Source organism: Epinephelus fuscoguttatus, linkage group LG14, assembly GCF_011397635.1.
Source record: "Epinephelus fuscoguttatus linkage group LG14, E.fuscoguttatus.final_Chr_v1".
Lineage (NCBI taxonomy): Eukaryota > Metazoa > Chordata > Actinopteri > Perciformes > Serranidae > Epinephelus > Epinephelus fuscoguttatus.
The window spans coordinates 36098519-36117537 of record NC_064765.1 but is presented as its reverse complement, the minus strand read 5'-3'; the positions used below and the strand labels follow the sequence as shown (position 1 = coordinate 36117537).

The following is a 19019-nucleotide window of genomic DNA, read 5'->3' as shown; positions in this document are numbered from 1 at the left end:
TCCAGAGGTGATAGAGGAAGGAGAGAGGTAGATTAATCACACATGATAAAAAACATTGTGAACAGCCTTGCCATCCCTCGGGCCGGTGCTGCTGCTGTATTTATATTTAAGATCTGAGTGGTGCAGTACTACTGGGCATACAGCTCATCAGAAGACTGCTAGGTGGCATTTTAGAAGCTGACTGTGTCAGAGATACAATATATGATAAGGACAAGCTATTAGTGCTAATGACTTTGTTGAGTTAAAAAGCAAAAGCCAGGTAATTAATGAGTATGTGATGTATTGATGTGAATTAACAACAAAAAGCTGCTGCCTGTAATGATACATTGCACTGATTTGTGTGACATCAGGCCATCTGAATTCTTGACATTTTCTCCCACTACAGTGACTCCCCAGACCGGATGAAAATTGCAAGACAGTTGTGGAGGAAAAGTCCTCTAGGTAGACTCTGAAGTTATTGGTATTTAAGATTTTGCTTCATTGCATTATACTCGTGTGATGTGACAATATGTATTTAAAAGCTAAAGGACCACAGCAGAATGTAACAACATCAACACAAAGCAATGAAACTTAATAATGAATTTAAAGGTAAAGCAAATTTATTTGTAGCAGTTTTCAAATGCAGAGGACATTCAAAGTGGTTTACATCAGGCAAAGGAACACATTACAACATTTAAAGGAAAAATCCTTTAAATAACGAAAATTAAAAGCATGTTGTTGTTCAAGTGGACTGAGAGAAAACTGGACTGTTGCTCCTCCTCTTGGCTCCTATTAGTCTTTAGAAAATCTAGCCTTTGATGAAAGACTTTTGCCAATCACAGGTCATTTCAAAGAGAGGGCGTTCATATTGGTTTTACTACAAATGTAGATGTGCGTGTAAGTCCCTTCAGTGAAAACCTGATACAACAGCAGAGAAAGTTGTTATTAAAGCAATTGCAACAACTGCCCACACTGCAAAGCAACCCCCAAAAAAGGAAGATAAACAGTCTAAAAGAGAGTCTGACAATGAACGAAATAAACGTGTCAGTATTGTCAAAGCGTTTCAGAGATGGAGAGATAATGTTGCTAATAGTTTAGCCCTCCACTAACCAGAACCAAAGGCTCACAGTTGCAGCTTCAACTTAACATTTATGTAGCTAACATTAGCGAGAGCTTATAATCCCAGTGTGTCCTCCACTTCATTCCACACCACTACAGATCCCCTCACTGGGAGGAGGGTGGAGTGCAGCTCTAGAGACAGAGCCCAAATCAGCAATGGCAGCATCTCGAATCCAGCCAGTGCCACCACGAGATCAGCAAACTTTCTGTTGCTGCTGTTACACAGGTGAGACCCGATGCTGCTGCTGGCCACCTGCATGCTGTGAGACCTGGTGCTGCGGAATTTGTGTTGGCCGAATTCACAGCAAATCCACAGCCACCAGCCAAGGATCGCTCTCCGGAGCTGCTGACTGCTCTCCTTCTGGGGAAGCAGTCCACAGCAGCAGGGAGAGAGGCAGAGGGACCTTTGGACGGCTAGCAGGTAATTCTAGTCTGAATTGTGGTGTGATAAACAAAGAGAGAAAGACGCAAGGATGGACTAAGTGAATGGGCTGCACACAGCTTCACAATAAAAAAAATATATATAAGTCAGTGTTTGGGAAACGATGAGTTACTGTACGAAGCTTGTGCATATATGCCTGTGGTCATCTAGTGGGAGGGGCTAAGGGAAAAGCGGGGCAAGCTGCAGGTGGAGGGAGTTTTTTTTTTTTAAAAATTCTGCCATTTCCCCCTGAGCAAAGCTGAGCCATCTATGTTTTGACTCTAGCGTTGTGCTACAAAACTGAGATATCAGGAAGTAAGCAAGTAAACATATTTGCTACACTGGCTTTAGATGAACTGTAGACGGTACACTGGCAAATCATGTTCAACATATTTATTCTCCCCAGGTCAGATGAAATTTGGTTCAGGAACTGTCAGGTATGGAGAAGTTAGTTAGAAGAAAAGCTTTTTTTTCTCCCAGCTGTATTTCCGTATTGAGGTTTTTCATTCAGTCCTAAAATCATTTAATTTGTTCTAAATGCCAGAATCAAAATCTCAACTGAACCTACAAGTCTGCCCACACCTCGGTTATTTTTCTGTTTAACTTGTGTGTCAGATTTGAGGTGTGAGGTCCCCTGACATGTATTGTCAGCTGCTGTCCTACATGCAGAGGGGTGGAATGGGGTAGAGGTGGTGGGGTAGATGTGGAGGTGGAGGTGGAGGTGGAGGAGGGGGGAGCCTGTGATGAATACTGAGATGAGTGTGGACAGCTCCTGCCTCTGGCTACAGTAGGGCCCTTCGAAAACTACTCCACCTCAGAAATCAAGACTCCCCTAAAGGACAGAAGACTGTGTGTGTGTGTGTGTGTGTGTGTGTGTGTGCGTGTGTGTGTTGTTAGATGATTTGAGTCATACTGACAGCTGAAGTAATGTTGTATTTACATGACAAGGTTTGCGTGTGTGAATGTATATGAGTGTGTATTTTTGCTATTGCTATTTTCCATAGCCTATGTGTGCTAGGCTCGTGGCGTTAGAGATTCAGTGTGAATGGACAGATGACACCCATTGAAAGGCTGGCCAGCAGCAGGGATAAGGTGATGCTGGTGCAGATCAAAGGCAGGGGGATAAGTGCAGACAGGAGGGTAAATGTGCTGATACACAGTGGAAGCTGTGCTGGGCCAGCAACACTCGCCATTCAGCAGGACTCCGCTCAGCAATGCTGTGGATCTAAGCACCTTTAGGATTTGGATGCCTCGTGGCCTGCTGACTGTGTGTGTGTTTAGCTGTGTGTGTGTGAGTGTGTGTGTGCACATGTGTGTTAAGGATATCTGGACACCTTTGTATGCAGTAACCTTACATTAGGATTTCATCTTGACAGTGCAATATTTTAGCCCAGTGGTAGCAAAGTTTAAAGGTATACCACATTTCCACCCAAATTAGCTCATGTTTGCACATTATTTAAAACATGGGAAAACACACAAAAAATAGGTGACAGATTCCTTTCCCATTGTCAGTAGACCAGAATCATGTACACAGCTCTGCAGGAGATGGGTATGCCTTCCTGTTGTTTTAACTAGTGTGTCACATTTGACGTCATGAAAGTGCCAGAAAACAGGTAAATTAACAGTAGAAACCAGCATGGAGGCCAGTGAAAGTGTTATGGTTACTTCTTTTACACATTCAGTATCTCTCTTAATCTGGCGCAGACTAATTTGTTATGGTATTCCAATGCTGCTTAGCAGTGGCACCTTACTGCATCACACCAGAAGAGGGGCTGTAGAGATTAGCGCGTCCACCCAGGTGTCATATTTCCATCACTGCCAATAAGAGCTGATTGAAGCTGGAATCAATAAACTCCAATGACTACTGCAGAGTCATTGGTCCCGAGAGTGAGTGCTGATTACAACCTTTCACACTAAAGACAAAAGCCAGATATTTGTGTGTATTTCTGTGTGTGTGTGTGTGTGTGTGTGGGTTTTTTTGTCCAGTGGGGCTGTAGTGATGAAGTCAGTCTGTTCGTCACTTTAGTCCTGAGCTACAAACCAGACTGTTATAAAATTTGCATATATATTTATGGTCCCAAGAGGATAAATTCCAGCACTTCTGGTAAACTTTCTTCCTAGACCCTGTTTGTCAATTATGCCGTATCAGTTATCTTGAATAACAGTTATCTCTTATCTTTCAGAAATGACAAACCTCATCATAATGGCATTGTTTATCATGCTTTGTGTTTCCTGTAACTTTTTAACAGTCAGGAATATGTAACTGAGTAATTTTTGTTTGTTTTGGGCTAATTCTTTCTCATTCTCATTTATATCTCATTTTGTTGTGTATTTCACATTTTATTATATATATAGGTATGGACTCTTTAGTGTGAAAATTAAGTATATAATAGTAGTGTAATTTGAAACTAGAATTAGCACCTATCAGTATTATACCATACCATAATCTAATCAGTCCAACACTATCAGTATTATGCCTCTGCAAACCAGTCATGCTGCAGTTACAGTTTACTTTGCTGCAAAGTTACATAATCTAAATCATGGATGTGTCACACATATCTTCAACCTGGCAGCACAGAAGATCTATACAATCAGCGCAGTTTAAAGATTTAGGCCTCTAGTTTGCTGGTGCGGTGCAGGGTGGCGCAGGGTGGCGAATCCCGTGCAGAGCTAGTTTCGAGCAGCGCAACTTGGCGCAGTGACAATTTCGTGCTAAAAGGCTTCGCCGAAGGTGCACTAAAAGCTCGCCAGCTGAAACCATGTCTACTGTCAGCGCAGGCGGAGCGCAGCCGGTGTAAGCCGAAGTTTGGCGCACACGTCACCAAAACCTCACAGGCAGGTTTCCAGATTATCAGGCACATTAACAATGCAATAAATACCCAAAAAACCACTATTCAATGCAACTATCTGCAATCAGCACATAAATGTATCTCTATATCGACTGTCCCGTCACATCTGATGTCAGATCAAAGGGGATTGGCACCGTTTGGCACATTTGGCACGCGTAATGGAAACCCAACCTGATTTGATTAACACAGCTGCAAACTAATGAGTTCACATCCCTCTCAGCCAACCACAAACAGCCACAGCATCAGATAGGGAGTATATATTCAGCATCTGTCATCTTAGAAAAGTCAAAAGAAAACAAACAGAATGAGACTGCGAGAGAGAAAGAGAGAGTGCGCACACACGAGAGAAACGCAACACTGATTTACAATTGTGGTGGAGGTCTGCTCGCAGTTCTGTATATTCGGACACTGCAAGCTTGGACCTCCCGGACCAAAACATCAGTTTCCTCCTGGGAGAAGTTTGGCCGTCTGACGCTGCTGCTCTCTTCTGCCATGGCGACTTGAGTAAACTCTCATTGTGCCTTCGCGCGGCACATTTAAGGGCAAGGAGATGGGCTCATTTGATTGGTGTGATGTGTGTAAAACCCACTCCACTCCTTCTCTCTTCTCTCTTTCCGAATGCGCAGGTAGAAGGGATGGAGGTGGGAAAGAGGAGTAGCTGTTCCAGGCGCACGGTGTGCCAAACTTGCAAAATCCGAAACTAGAGGCCATAGTGTCATAAATTTGGTATCTGACCAAACATCTCCTGTTCTGTTCCGTAGATATGGGTTGAATAACGGTCAGAAGAGTGTTTCTTTAGAACATTTTGATGTAACAGTGAAGTTGACCTTTGACCTTTTGGATGTGTAATGTCATCAGTTCATCATTTTATTGTATAAGACATTTGTGTCATAATTTTGTTAAAAAGAAAGACAGCAGCTCCAACAATCTGGGTATGCCCAGTGCAATGGCATGGCAACTTCAGGTATGCAATCAGACAGGTCCAGTGCATAGGTGGCGGCCAGGTTGGCTAGACTCCAGCTATAATTTTGTCAGGTGCTTGGATAATTGTGAAATGGCCAAGAACATGTTTTTTGAGGTCACAGTGACCTTGATTTTTGCCTCCCAAAGTCATAGCAGTTCATTCTTGAGTCCAAGTGGACATTTGTGCTGAATTTGAAGAAATTCCTTCAAAGTGTTCCTAAGATATAACGTTCCCAAAAATGAGATGGACACAAGGTCAAAGTGACCTTCACCTTTGATTACCATAATCTAATCAGTCCAAAACTGAGTTCAACCAGAGGTTTGCGCTGAATTTGAAGAGATTCTCTTAAGGCATTCTTGAGATAACACGCTCACAGGAATGAGATAGAAGAGATCATAGTGACCCTGACCTTTGACCTATAACCACCAAAATCAGTCAGTCATCGCCCAAGTGGACGTCTGTGCTGAATTTGCTCTTGGAATAATGTGTTCACAAGAATAGGATAGATGGTCAGAAAGTCAGACAGATGGATGAACAACCTGAAAACATAATACCAGTCATGGCGGTCATGAGTGCGGACAAAAACCCCCACAGCAGATCAAAAAGGTTTAAACTATATCAATAATCATTATCCCTCTCAGAAAATTTCATGGAAATTTCAGATTACCCTAAAAACTTTACACTCATTCAGTACTGTCTATATTACTGACGCTTATTAGTTTACTCTGTCGTATGCAGTAAAGTGTGCAAACTGGTAGGTCAAGAGTCACAGCTGTTATTTTCTTATTGCATTGTGGGATTGTTAGGTGTACGTACAAATGACACTTTGATTCCACTGTGGGAATTTTTAAGGGCATTAAAACTCTCAAAATTCAGACACTCAAATAAAACAGTGAATATAGTGCAGTAAAATAATGATTTTGAACACAGTGGTGTTCCCAATAGCTGTCACATGTGATGTAATGATGAAGTCACACAACCCTTTGGTCTTCCTCTCAGTGGTGGTCCTGTCTTTAGGGTGTAACACCAGGGATCATGAGTTTCTTCACTCAGATCTTCAGGTTACATATTCAAATACATTGAGATGAAGTGCAAGGAGCCCAGAGGATAAACATTTCAGCAGTTATTACACTTCACCGGTGTTATTTACATCAGCTCACTGAGTCACCAGGGCATCGCGATGGTGTACAACTATTTACAGTAAAAAACATTAAAATCATATTTATATCCCATCATCCTTTAGTTATGGTATGGTAGCTAGAAAGCATATATTTTCTTTTGAGGCTTTGGGGTCACAGCAAACTTTTCGAGAGAAAGGGATATTATCATAACATTTGCATATACTGTTAGGGTATGGTTTCAGCATTGTTGTCTTTGAATCATGGGCTACAGTAGCTTGATCAAAGCTTGAGAAACTCTGTAATTAGAGCTAAAAAGAAGCTTGCTCCTATATGATTGGGTACAGTTTATTTCGAAAGCATTAGTTGTCACTTTCACAAGGACCACAAATCAATAGTAACAACACAAAGGAAATGTAAGTGATTAATATGGGAAAATCAGTGGGTGTATGCCTGAACCAACTCTGCAATATTCTCCCAATAAATTAAACCCACAGAAACAAACCTTACCACACTGTGCATTAGAAAGAAAAAACACTGTGGTCTGTATGGGGTCACTTAAGTGCCAAAAAAAAATCTGAAATGACAAATAACCTGAAAAACCTGAATCAGCAGTCAAAACTATGAGAAAAACAAGACATGAAAGTCAGAAAACTTTAAATAAGCATTGCAAACCTACAAACTGGTAGGGTTTGTTAGGTATTTTAATTTGTACTTTAGGCAATCTGCTTTGACTTTTTTTTGTACTTTTGTCCTTATTTCCAGTATTTCACCCTCTGGTTTTGGCCATTTGACATAAAGCTTGTTTAGTGGGTCCTAACTGCTTTGGGTAAAAAATCTCAAACATGGCAGAAAATGACTAGGATGGGGCTACCATGTTAGAAAATGAATATTGTGATTTTACAAAATAATCATAACTCCATATCCACCCCTGTCATGGACGTGAATGTCCCTGATCTTTTCCCAAAAAGTCCTCTAACCCATACCACCACATATGGTGTTTCTTCCTACCCTCTCGTCTAATACGTCGAATAGGAATGTTTCCTGAAGATGCGCCCCCACCATTGTTGTCAGGTTTAGGAAAAGAATCCTGTCACTCTACTTAACACAACGTTATGTACAACGTAATGCGATGACTAGATGTTATGTAACAATGTGACATTAAGAATGTAAAATGAAATAACTCAACACTGGCTTTTGAGTTTCCCATGGGACACAAACCCTGGTTTTCTGGGTGAAAGTTCTGTATTTTTTGACCAGTCTGCTACTCTGACCGCCTCCTTATGTGGACTTTGTCACTCTTTATACTGTGTCACCTGACTTCCTCCTTTGCTCCTGTCATAAAAACTATGGCCACTAGAGGTCGCTGCCTACACAAAACATAAAATATGGGTTGCAATAAGCTGCTTGTACAAGTGGCCAAGGTGTTGTTTTTAGGGGAGAGGATAGTCTCTGTTTTTCTGGTTCTTCACTGACTACTGTTCCATGTCCTTTCAGTGGATCCTGTGAATAGTTCTGGTCTGGTGTTTATTTAGTCTTTTGTCCAGGGTCCTTGCTGTTCCACTGATGTACTGTGATGTCATAAACCATCCCAGTCTTTCTCTAAGGGGTGGGGTCTTTAGAGAGCACCAGTAGTTATCATGCAGTATGCAGTCCATACTGAGTGCATGTGGTGACAATTAAGTCAAGTCAATCCTTTGAGGAAGATTTAGTTGAGATTTCCGGGCAGTTGCCAGAAAAAAATGCTACAATCAACACAGTTTCAAGATGGGCACCCAAGATTAGTGTCAACAATTCAGTATCTAACCAAACATTTCCAGGCCAGTCCAGTTCCTGAGAAATGGCGTTGAATAATGTCCAGAAAAGTGTTTTGCAGAACATTATGATGTCACAGTGAAGTTGATCTTTTGAATATAAGATGTCATCACTTCATCGTTTTATCCTATTAGACTTTTTTGTAAAAGTTTGTCATAATTACCAGGGGCGAAAATCCCGGGGGGGACAGGGGGGTCATGACTCCCCCTTCAGTAAAGCTGTACCCCCCTAGAATAATTTGAGACACAATTAATAATTTTTGAACAATGCAGTAGTATTTATTGAAAGCACAATGTAGGTGGTGCTCATTATAAAAGTGCAATAATGTGCTATTTAAGTCTTAAAAGATTTAGTTCCCCCCTCCCATTCCTAGTAGTGGTATATCCCACACTCTTTCCAACGGGCAGGGCTAGCAGCCGTTAGTACTTGGCGGCAGTAGCAGTGTGTGGCTGGACCTGGCTGCCCACATCGCGCGGGGTAAGATGTACACTCACACAGATACAGTTTAACTTACACAAGTTACAACACATCCCATTTACTGTTACAACAAGCCCCAGGCCCAGGCTGATAATATAAACTGTCTGCAACATTTCTCCTGCATTGTTCAAAAGCCAGAGTTCAGTGATAGTCAGAGAGGACAGGAGAGAAAGAAGAGGGAGAGGACAGGACAAGAGCAGTCAGTGATGGAGGGGCTCGTAGTTAATATCTGTAGGCTCTCCACCTGTCAGTGAGACACACATGACAGACGTGCAGTTTAACTGACGGGGAGCGGTCATTACGCACGACTATTACGCACGATTGTGAGGTGCGCAGCAGCAGATCTCACAGCACACTGCTTATAAACCAGTTCACCAGTTTAATTGCAGGAAATGTTTATCTCACTGCCGTTAAAAAAACAAAAAAAACCCCAAATAAAACGGTTTGCTCCTGCAGCCAGCCAGAGAGAAGGATCCATTCCACACACCTGAGCCAGATGAAAAAGAGGGAGAGAAGGAGAGAGATCGAGTTTCTGTCTTTGATGAATGAAGCCTTATTGTTTTGCTGCTATTAAACAATGAGAGACATGTTTTCTCCGCTTACTTAATAGCATAAAAATTCACACTACTGCGCACGGGGAGACAGAGACCTGCTCTGCTCCAGACACACTCAGCACCTTGGACAGCACGGCGCACCTGACTGTTGTCCATGTGTACATGTGGTCATTTTGTTCAGTCATTTTGTTTTAAATCTGGACATGTGCAGGTGGACTCAGCCAGTGCTAAGAAAGGTCCTATGCCTGCCTGTTGGAGAGATAGAGAAAAGATTAAAGCGTCAAATTGCGGTGAAAGATGCTGTATAAAAGACAGGCTACAACTTTTTTTCACAAGAAAGATAATGGATACAAGGTCATGGTCCGTGACATTTAACCAGCAAAATTTAACCAATTCATCCTTGGGTCCAAGTTAATGTTTGTGCCAAATTTGGAAAAATTCCCTTAAGGTGTTCTTGAGATATTGTGTTCATGAGAATGGGACGGCTGGATGTACAGACGGACAGGCAAACCAAAAACATAAAGGGCCCTATTTAGATGGTCTAAAACACAAAGCGCCAGGCGTGCGGCGCATGGGCGTGTCCCAGTCACTTGCTAGTTAGACAGCACGTTTTCAGACTGTGCGCCATGGCAGAGAGTCTAAAAGGGTTGGACTTACTCTGTGAATTAGTCATGGGTGTGTTTTGGGCGTATCATTCGTTAAGCCAATCAGAGTATCTCCTCTCATTCCCTTTAAAAGAGGCGCGATTGGAGCGCACGGCAGAGAGCTAGTTAGATGGCGGACCTACCAACTGGAAAGAGTGAGCATTTTACAGCTGAGGAGACGATAAATGTATCTGTGTATCGACTGTCCCGTCACATCTGATGTCTGATTGGCACCGTTTGGCACGTTTGGCACGCGTAATGGAAACCCAACCTGATTTGATTAACACAGCTGCAAACTAATGAGTTCACATCCCTCTCAGCCAACCACAAACAGCCACAGCATCAGATATGGAGTATATATTCAGCATCTGTCATCTTAGAAAAGTCAAAGGAAAAGAAACAGAGTGAGACTGCAAAAGAGAAAGGAGCGCACGCGCACGAGAGACACGCTGTCGAGAAATTTTAAGTTATTCAATTTATTTTAACCCGGGAGGTTAGAGAGCCCAGCTCCCTCTCCAGCATCCTGAACCCACCCGCCTGAAGGTGCAGGAAGGGCTGGTCCCGTGGCTGCACCCGGGCTGTCTGGTCTGGCTGTGCGCTGGCTGCGGAGCTGGGGTCATCATCCTCCTCCTCCTCCTGACTAGATGATCTTCAGTTTTACGTTCTAAAAGCTTTTTTTTTAAAAAAAATATACATTTGTACTTGTAGGGCTACAAGTTTACGTTTATAGTTCACAGAAGCTGGTTATTGTTGTGTTTATGTCAAAATAAAGTTTATCAAACGTTTTCACATCTTTGATTTTGTGATTTACATGCCAACATGATCACAATTCATTTTATAGGCTATGCATCATCAGCCCGTGGAGGTCTGCTCGCAGTTCCGTATATTCGGACACTGCAGCTTGGACCTCCCGGATTATGATGATCGTTATTACTGCGATTAGATCATTCTGATTAATAACTGACCATTAAGACGTGTTTCTGATAAATATTTTAATGTGCACAATAATAACCTTTCACATTGTAATCATATTTTTATTTGTTATCTTTGCATATGTGTGGCTGCTCCATGTGTCTGAGCAGCGTGCACGCGCGTTGTGCACCCGCCTAGAGACGCATATTACTAACTTGTTTAACAGCGAAATACTGCACCTGACCACTCCTCATTTTTAGACCAACACACCCAGAGAAGCACAAGTTCATTTGCTAGTTAGACGATGAGGGCGCAGGGCGTGAAAATGACAACTGCGTCTTCATCTAAATAGCAATGACACTTGCGACATGGATTATGCGCCCTCCGCCGTCCACTTTAGACCATCTAAATAGTGCCCAAAGCCTGCGGCCACAGCTCTTGCTGGCATGAAATCATAAAAACAAAACACTTTTCATGGCACTATCTACGATGGAAAAAACAACGATGGGTCCCTAAAAAACACCCATGTTTGGGGGCTGAAAAGGTGCTGGAAACAGAAATGACTTGTTGAAATACAACCGGTTTTGTACAGCTTGACTGGTGTCTCACCTAGGTGACACGCCATCCAGTCAGATCATATTCTACTATGAAATGAACAAATGTAATGTATTTTCTTCTTGTGGCTGGGCTTGAGTAAGTGGATCTGCAAAATCAAGGATGAACTTTCTAGCTTAATATTGTGGTTTTCACTCTGACAGTCATAAAATATTGCACAAACAATCAGGTCATGTGCCTTCGAGTCTCCTCTCCCAACTCCTCTGGTTCACCAATCACCCAATACCTCTTCTTCTTTTTTTTTTTTTTTAAACATGCTGGCTCAGAGGGTAAGTCTCAGTTTTCCCAGCACAAAAAAAGACACTGAGATTTGTTGTCAGTGAATATCACAAGTTTGTATTAGTGGTCATATGAATCAGAAAGAGCTTCTACACTCCGACATTTAAAGAAACACACAGTCAAGTGTTCAAGATGGAAAAGATATTGATATCTAAAACAATTATTTAAAATATATCTAGGTGGAAAAGTGGGTCAAAGAAAAGACAGGGTTTATATACTGTACATATAAATATATATATATATATCAAAAACGTTCACACATAAAGACTAAGTGACGGAGGGGCTTGTAGTTCAATGAATGCAGTATTACTGACACAGCGTTATCTTCTTTATGTTGAGATTATTAAATGTGTGTAGGTCCTGTGCTCCTGCTACATTTCATATAAAAAGATTACAATAAAACAAAAATACATTTAAATAAACACAGACACTTTAAAAAATGTTTGAGTACGTACATGTTTCATACACACAGAGACCTATTCTCACACATCAGTACCCAGTCAGAATCATCTTACACAGTGTGACACAGTCCATGTGGGGAAGATAAAAGTTTAAAAAGCTGTACAAAAGCTACAGAGTGAGCAGCAGCGCATCATTTAGCCCTGGCTCTGATAGTGGTGAAGCTGTAGTGTGGAATAAGTTCACAGCAAATTGTCTAATGTGGCATAGATGTTAATGTGACAGACTGAGGAGCATTCAGATAAAAGTGGGGAGGTTTCAGTTCATGTTTAGCATTCAGATGATGAAGCAACAGTACTGCTACAAGTTCATCATTGACAAAACTATTAGTTAAGATTCAAATGTGTGACGAGTTAAAATAAAATTTAGAGACATTTTCTTGTAATTATGGCTTCCACAACCCATCAGTATTACACCTCACTATTCTGAGAAAACCGTCACAAATTTAGGAGAAAAGGATCCTCAGATAGTCACTATTATTGCTGTTGATTTATAGACAAATTACATTTTTTACATTCACTTCCTGCCAGCTGTTAGTGTTTTGTCCAGGAAATACAGTATGACAGCATTAGTTTTTGGTTAATACAACCCAAAACAATGTATTTATATCATAGCCGGATGGAGTGTTCATTTCTTCTTGCACTGTAAATAGGAACATAGGCGCCTAAGCAATGGAGCGTCCCCATTATACAATTAGAGGGAGCAAAGCTATGGTTTTGCTATGCCACTTTTTTTCTCTTTAAAATAACAATCATCATACAGTCCCCACAATCAGTGATGAGAATTAAGCAGCTCATATCAATAATAATTTTACTACTTTCAGCAACTGACAAAAACAAGTAGGCCTAATAAAAGTAATAACACATTTTTGGACCATCCTGATGCCTGATCACACAGCTGGTCAATCGATTGATTCAAAGTGACTTCTTCAGACTTTCACAGATTACTTTGTTTTAGTTTCAGTTTTAGTTAAGAGTTTGGATGAAATTATTTATAAATACGAGGAAACTTCACTCTGTCTCTCCTTTCATCTTTCTGCGCTGTGCTTTCATTATTATTAACAGGGGTGCATTTAGTGATTTGGGGGCCTGGGGTCCCAGACAAACTGCCTTGCTTTATTTTCACCATCTTTTTAATTGAGATTGTTGCTAGGCTGTGGCATCTGAAGATGTACACAAAACCTTTTCTTATGTAAAACCATTAATAGCACACAGTAAATGTCAGAGTAAAAGTCCTGCAGTCAGGAGAGGTATTATTAGCACAATATGTTTAAATTTACTTGAAAGTGGAGCTTTTAATTATTTTATAATGCTGGATAGTTCAATAAATAATAATGCATCATATTTTAACTTTAATATTTTGTGAGTGAAAATCTAGATCTTCAACGTACTGTAACCAGTAACTGTCATTTTTTTTTAGGTAAATGTAGTGGTACAGTCTTTTCCTCTGTAGTGAGGTCCTTTGTATGTTATTTCGGTTTTAGGTTACAGTGATTCAGAATCGTAACATGATTCAGTATTATTTATATCTAAACATCCTTACAGATCCATAATTGTTTGGGTACTTTAGTTGGGGCCTAATGGTTAAGTCCACCCCTAATTATTATGATTGTTCTCTCATTTATTAATATAGGCTCCACTCAGTAAGACTGTTCTTGATGCATTCTTCATTTTCATAACACCCTCAATCCAGCTGATCTAGAATAGTGCTTGAAATGCAGCACATTTGTTATAAAATTAGTCGCTAACCCGCAACAATACTTTATTTGCCATGACCTTCCTCTTTCCATTATCCCAACCATGTAGGGCTTGACAGGTCATTTACTTTAAATTCAACATGAATAGGAAGTCATACACAGGATTCCTAAATCATTAGGCAAGTTAGATTTAAGACTTTTAAAAACCTTGTTAATGCTACTTGGAATGAAATTTAATACCAATTATACAACAAAACAAGGACAAAACAAGAAAACACGAAATGACTTCAGGTGTTAGGCAATACAAAAAAAGATGCAACAAATCATTTTAGATATTTTACAATGCAATGTCTGAAAAAATATCCATGAAGTCTTGCTTTCCATGTCAGCAGCTTTAAGGCTTCTGAAATAATGATTTCAGATTTTAATACCCATTAAGCCCTTATTTTTATTCATTCTTTTTTTGATCAGTTCAGTGCCTTCTAAGACTTTGTAAGGATCCGCAGGAAGCCTGTATACAAGTGCTCAGAATAATGAAAGGTTCGAACATCACAGATGCAGGAAACTGAGCAAACCTTATCTGCTAATGAAGACTGTGTGATATCTTTGAAAGCTCCAGAAAAAGTGGAGCTTGTTTTGTCACCTTAATCCAGGAGTCTTTTTTGGCAGGTGGCGGGGACATGCTCTCAGGCACTGACAAATTAAACAATGTAATGACAAATAGATTTGGAACTCTCTGTATAGATTAAAATATTTTGCTATTCTTACAACATTAAGACCTTTTAATTGTAGTACTAGGACTGCTAGATCATGGCAAAAATCCTAATCACAATTATTTTGGTCAATACATCACAATTATTGAATATGATTACTCATTGACTAAAGGCAATCTTTCTGCCAACTTGGTTCGAGCTAAACTAAACATGCCACAGCCTGGCTGAGTGAGTGTGGGCTTTTAGGGAGGGGTGTAAGCACACCGCTGTAAAGAAGAATGTTGCGCTGAATTTTTAACACTGCGACATTGCAGAACAGAATGTGGTGCATTAATCATTTTATCTTGATTATCTTGTTTTTTTTATAACCAATGGAAGTCAAAATCATAATTGAAAATAATTTTGTAAATAATAATAATACAAAAATAAATACATAAATAATTCTGTCAGTAGGGTAGTCACAATGTACATGACAAGATTTCTTGCACAAAAATCTAGGCAATACAAAACACTATTTCACCATTATTCTAGTAAGAGATTATTAGATTCAAAGGTGCAGTATGTACCTATGGAGAAAGACAATTGATTGTTGAGTCTCATTAAATACCGAAGCCCTAGGTTGGTGGTTGGTCAGACTATTAAGCCAAGATCGTCAGTGTTTGATGACCGGTGAATGAGACTCTAGTTTCCCGGCGCGGTGCAGGGTGGCGCAGGGTGGCGCAGGGTGGCGAAACCCGCGCAGAGCAAGTTTCGAGCAGCGCAACCCGAGGCGCGCTCAGTTTGGTAGTTTGGCAGACCGAGGTGCGCTGAGATGGGTGTGGCGGCGCAGCAGGGGGAGGTGTCGACAGATCCAGCTTGGCGCAGTGACAGTTTCGTGCCAAAAGGCTTCGCCGAAGGTGTGCTAAAAGCTCGCCAGCTGAAACCAGGTCTACTGTCAGAGCGGAGCATAGCCGGTGTAAGCCGAAGTTTGGCTGACCGGCGGACAGTGCGCACACGTCACCAAAACCTCACAGGCAGGTTTCCAGAATATCAGGCACATTCACAATGCAATAAATACCCACAAAAACACTATTCAATGCAACTATCTGCAATCAGCACATAATGTATCTCTATATCGACTGTCCCGTCACATCTGATGTCAGATCAAAGGGGATTGGCACCGTTTGGCACGTGTAATGGAAACCCAACCTGATTTGATTAACACAGCTGCAAACTAATGAGTTCACATCCCTCTCAGCCAACCACAAACAGCCACAGCATCAGATAGGGAGTATATATTCAGCATCTGTCATCTTAGAAAAGTCAAAAGAAAAGAAACAGAGTGAGACTGTGAGGGAGAAGGAGAGAGCGCACGCACGAGAGAAACGCAACATTGATTTACAATTGTGGTGACCTCCTCCCAGGCTACCTTTGCATCATCAGCCCGTGGAGGTCTGCTCGCAGTTCCGTATATTCGGACACTGCGAGCTTGGATCTGCCGGACCAAAACATCAGTTTCCTCCTGGGAGAAGTTTGGCCGTCTGACGCTGCTGCTCTCTTCTGCCATGGCGACTTGAGTAAACTCTCATTACACCTTCGCACGGCGCATTTAAGGGCGAGGAGAGGGGCTCATTTGATTGGTGTGATGTGTGTAAAACCCACTCCATGCCTTCTCTCCTCCCTCTTTCCGACTTGAGCAGGTAGGAGGGACGGAGGTGGGAAAGAGGATTAGTTGCGCCACGCGCACACAGTGTGCCAAAATTACAAAATCCACCTGGCCACACCCAGTTGGTGAAGCGCAGGTGTGCTGCGCCCCCACCTCGCCCGGTCTGCGAAACTAGAGGCCTCCATGTTCAGCTACCTGTCTCCAGTATTCTACTTATGTGCTTTACATGAAGTTCACAAATTTAAACAAAGATTCTTTAAATGCATCAACCATCATTTTGCTAATAGTCTGATGTGGTAAGCATTTTAATGTGACCACCTTCTAGGGAGACAGAAGCAGACAGCTTCCTGCAAACTCAGCTGCCCCGCTTGAGGGCAGAAAAATAAGCTGAAAACACAAACTAAATATATTGTGAAACAATTGCATATTTACACAAATAGCAGGTCCAATAGTTACTCACCTTTTAGCTCTGGTTTGGTCTCCACCAACTAATGGAAAAATCTGTCTCTTGAGCTGCTAAATGCTCGACTATCCTCCTGAGACCCTGTGTCCTTCTCACTTGACCTTATACTTGATTCTGCTTAACCTAGACCTGTTGTCCTCGTTCATGCACATTTTTGTGCCATCTAGTGGTAGTAAGAGCACAATACACTAATCCATGTAAAAACAATATGGCAGCCATCTCTGCCAAGTCAGTCTGCAGCCGACCCAGACACAAAAGTAGACAAGGTCCAAAACCTGATCACATTTTATGGTTAAAACTTGTTTAGTTATCATTAATGATGTCTGTAGTGTGATACAGCTACAAATTTGAGCAACAGTAACAAGCTAACACACTGTTAATTATGAAATACTTGCTTGAAGACATTGGGACTTTATTATTGTTCAGTTTGAGGCCATTGAGGACATTTTACTTATCAGGTCCCACTAATCCCAAATAGCTAGGAGAAATTAAAAATACATACCAAGCAAAAGTTCGTATCTTAGGAGGCTATGTTCACCAGCTATTCTCTAACTGTGTCTGTCTGCTGTTTGTAACACACCAGTCAGTTGATCCATTGTTAATATAAAAACACTTTTTAGTGCAGCTTTAAACAGTGATAATTTTCTAGTTTTTGCTGTATTGTTTTTGAATATTAGCCTTTTCTATCATAATTATTATATTTGGAAGCCATAATTAAAGAAAATATAATTTTTGGAATGCAATTCAATGTTTTTTAAGATCTAAGGTTTGCTTCTCTCTGTTTGTGCAGCTTTAACTAAAAGTATCCTATCTGACTGTAACTTGGTAAAGATGTCTGGCTTACTCCTGTAATATGAGCTCTCAGGTTTATTCTAACTCAGTTATAATGTTTACCTGCATCAATCGAAAACTGTACTCAGTAAGGAAAGAGGGAAGGGAATTCTCTGTGCATGTAAACAGTTTTTGGCTGATAAAAACGAATACCACCAGATGTTTTTTAGTCCTGAATGAGCTGTGTGCTTGTCTGCTCGTCACTACAGTTCATTTGGAAGGGTTCAGGTCTTTAATGACTGGCTCTCTGTTCAGGTAGGTAGCCCAGTAGACCAGATTAAAGCTCCCAAACAACACGGGGAACATGATGCGGGAAATACGGTCGATTTTGCTGACGCTGTTAAAGGTTTTCTTGTTCTGTTCGGGCTTCGTCTCCGATGTGGTCTTGTTTGGATCGCTCAGGGCACACTTGGAGATGGTGGGCAGCGTGGAGTCTTTGGTGATGTTGGGAGCGTAGTTAGCCACAGCTACAGCATAGGCATTATTCTTCTTCATTATTGACGCTTCCTTTTTCTGCAGGGAAAACACCTCAGGGTTAGGGACCTTTTGAAATAAGCATTACAATAATAATGTGGTGCAGACACAATTTGAAAGGACACAAATTCACTGCGTTTTGATGTGTGCCATATGTTTGCAATAATGACAAGCAAGAACACCAACTAGGAGCAAGTAACACACTCAAATACCGCAACGAAGGTGGGTCCAAGAGAGAACTGACGGACAAGCTGGCGGAAGTAGTTTACAGACTTGTGAGTAGGTAGAGAGGAACTATGTGTGCACGAGAGACATGTTGTCCCAAATGGACATTCTAAATAGGCAGAGAAGTGCCAGGTGAGATCCTTTGTTTTGTACCACCTATAAGAGGTTGTAGCTCGTCAACAGTTTGAAAGTTTGGTAATTTGATCCCTGGCTGCGGCATTCTACATGTCTAAGTGTCCTGGGGGCAAGATACTAAACCCCAAATCACTCAAAATTGTGCAAATCATGCATACCTGTGAATATTTATCCAGTGCACACATGGTGGTAGCCTTGGCCACTGTTATATAAATACCTAATAGGCTCGTTTTGGTCACTTGTCAAACAGCAGCTTGGCCTGTAGTTAAGTGCAAAGGGGCATGACCTTTAATACCACACATTTAAACTTCCCCACATCAAGAGTTTTAATCAAGAGCCTTTTTTTTTTTTTACTGATACCCATTCTTTTACTCATTTCAATTCCTAATTTGTGGCCTTTTCCAGGTCTCTGGGTGTGGGCTTTGGTGTGTATATTGTGCAGTCATCTGCATAAATTAAAATGCTGGCATTATTCAAAATAAACGGATAATTATTAATAAAAATTCAAAGGGGTCATAAACAACTCAAGGCACTTGAGGCATACCACACTTTACTGCTTTCATGTCAGAATAAGTGCCATTAAATATATTTTATCAAAGTCACCCAAAACATACATCTCATTATTCATATCA

At 41.1% G+C, this 19019-nt stretch overlaps 1 protein-coding gene across 2 annotated transcripts in view; it reads right to left on the bottom strand.

Moving 5' to 3' along the window:
- The window catches only part of gabra2a (gamma-aminobutyric acid type A receptor subunit alpha2a), a 110346-nt gene that overhangs the window by 15362 nt on the left and 75965 nt on the right, over positions 1 to 19019 (bottom strand). Inside the window, exon 10 of one of the 2 annotated variants that reach the window (XM_049596299.1) lies at positions 11822 to 18066. The exons of the other annotated variant lie outside the window; for it this stretch is intronic. Coding sequence (XP_049452256.1) covers positions 17764 to 18066 — 303 coding nt within the window. The 3' untranslated portion in view covers positions 11822 to 17763. Of the gene's footprint in view, positions 1 to 11821; positions 18067 to 19019 lie in introns of those variants that run through there. 2 annotated transcript variants of the gene reach the window in all.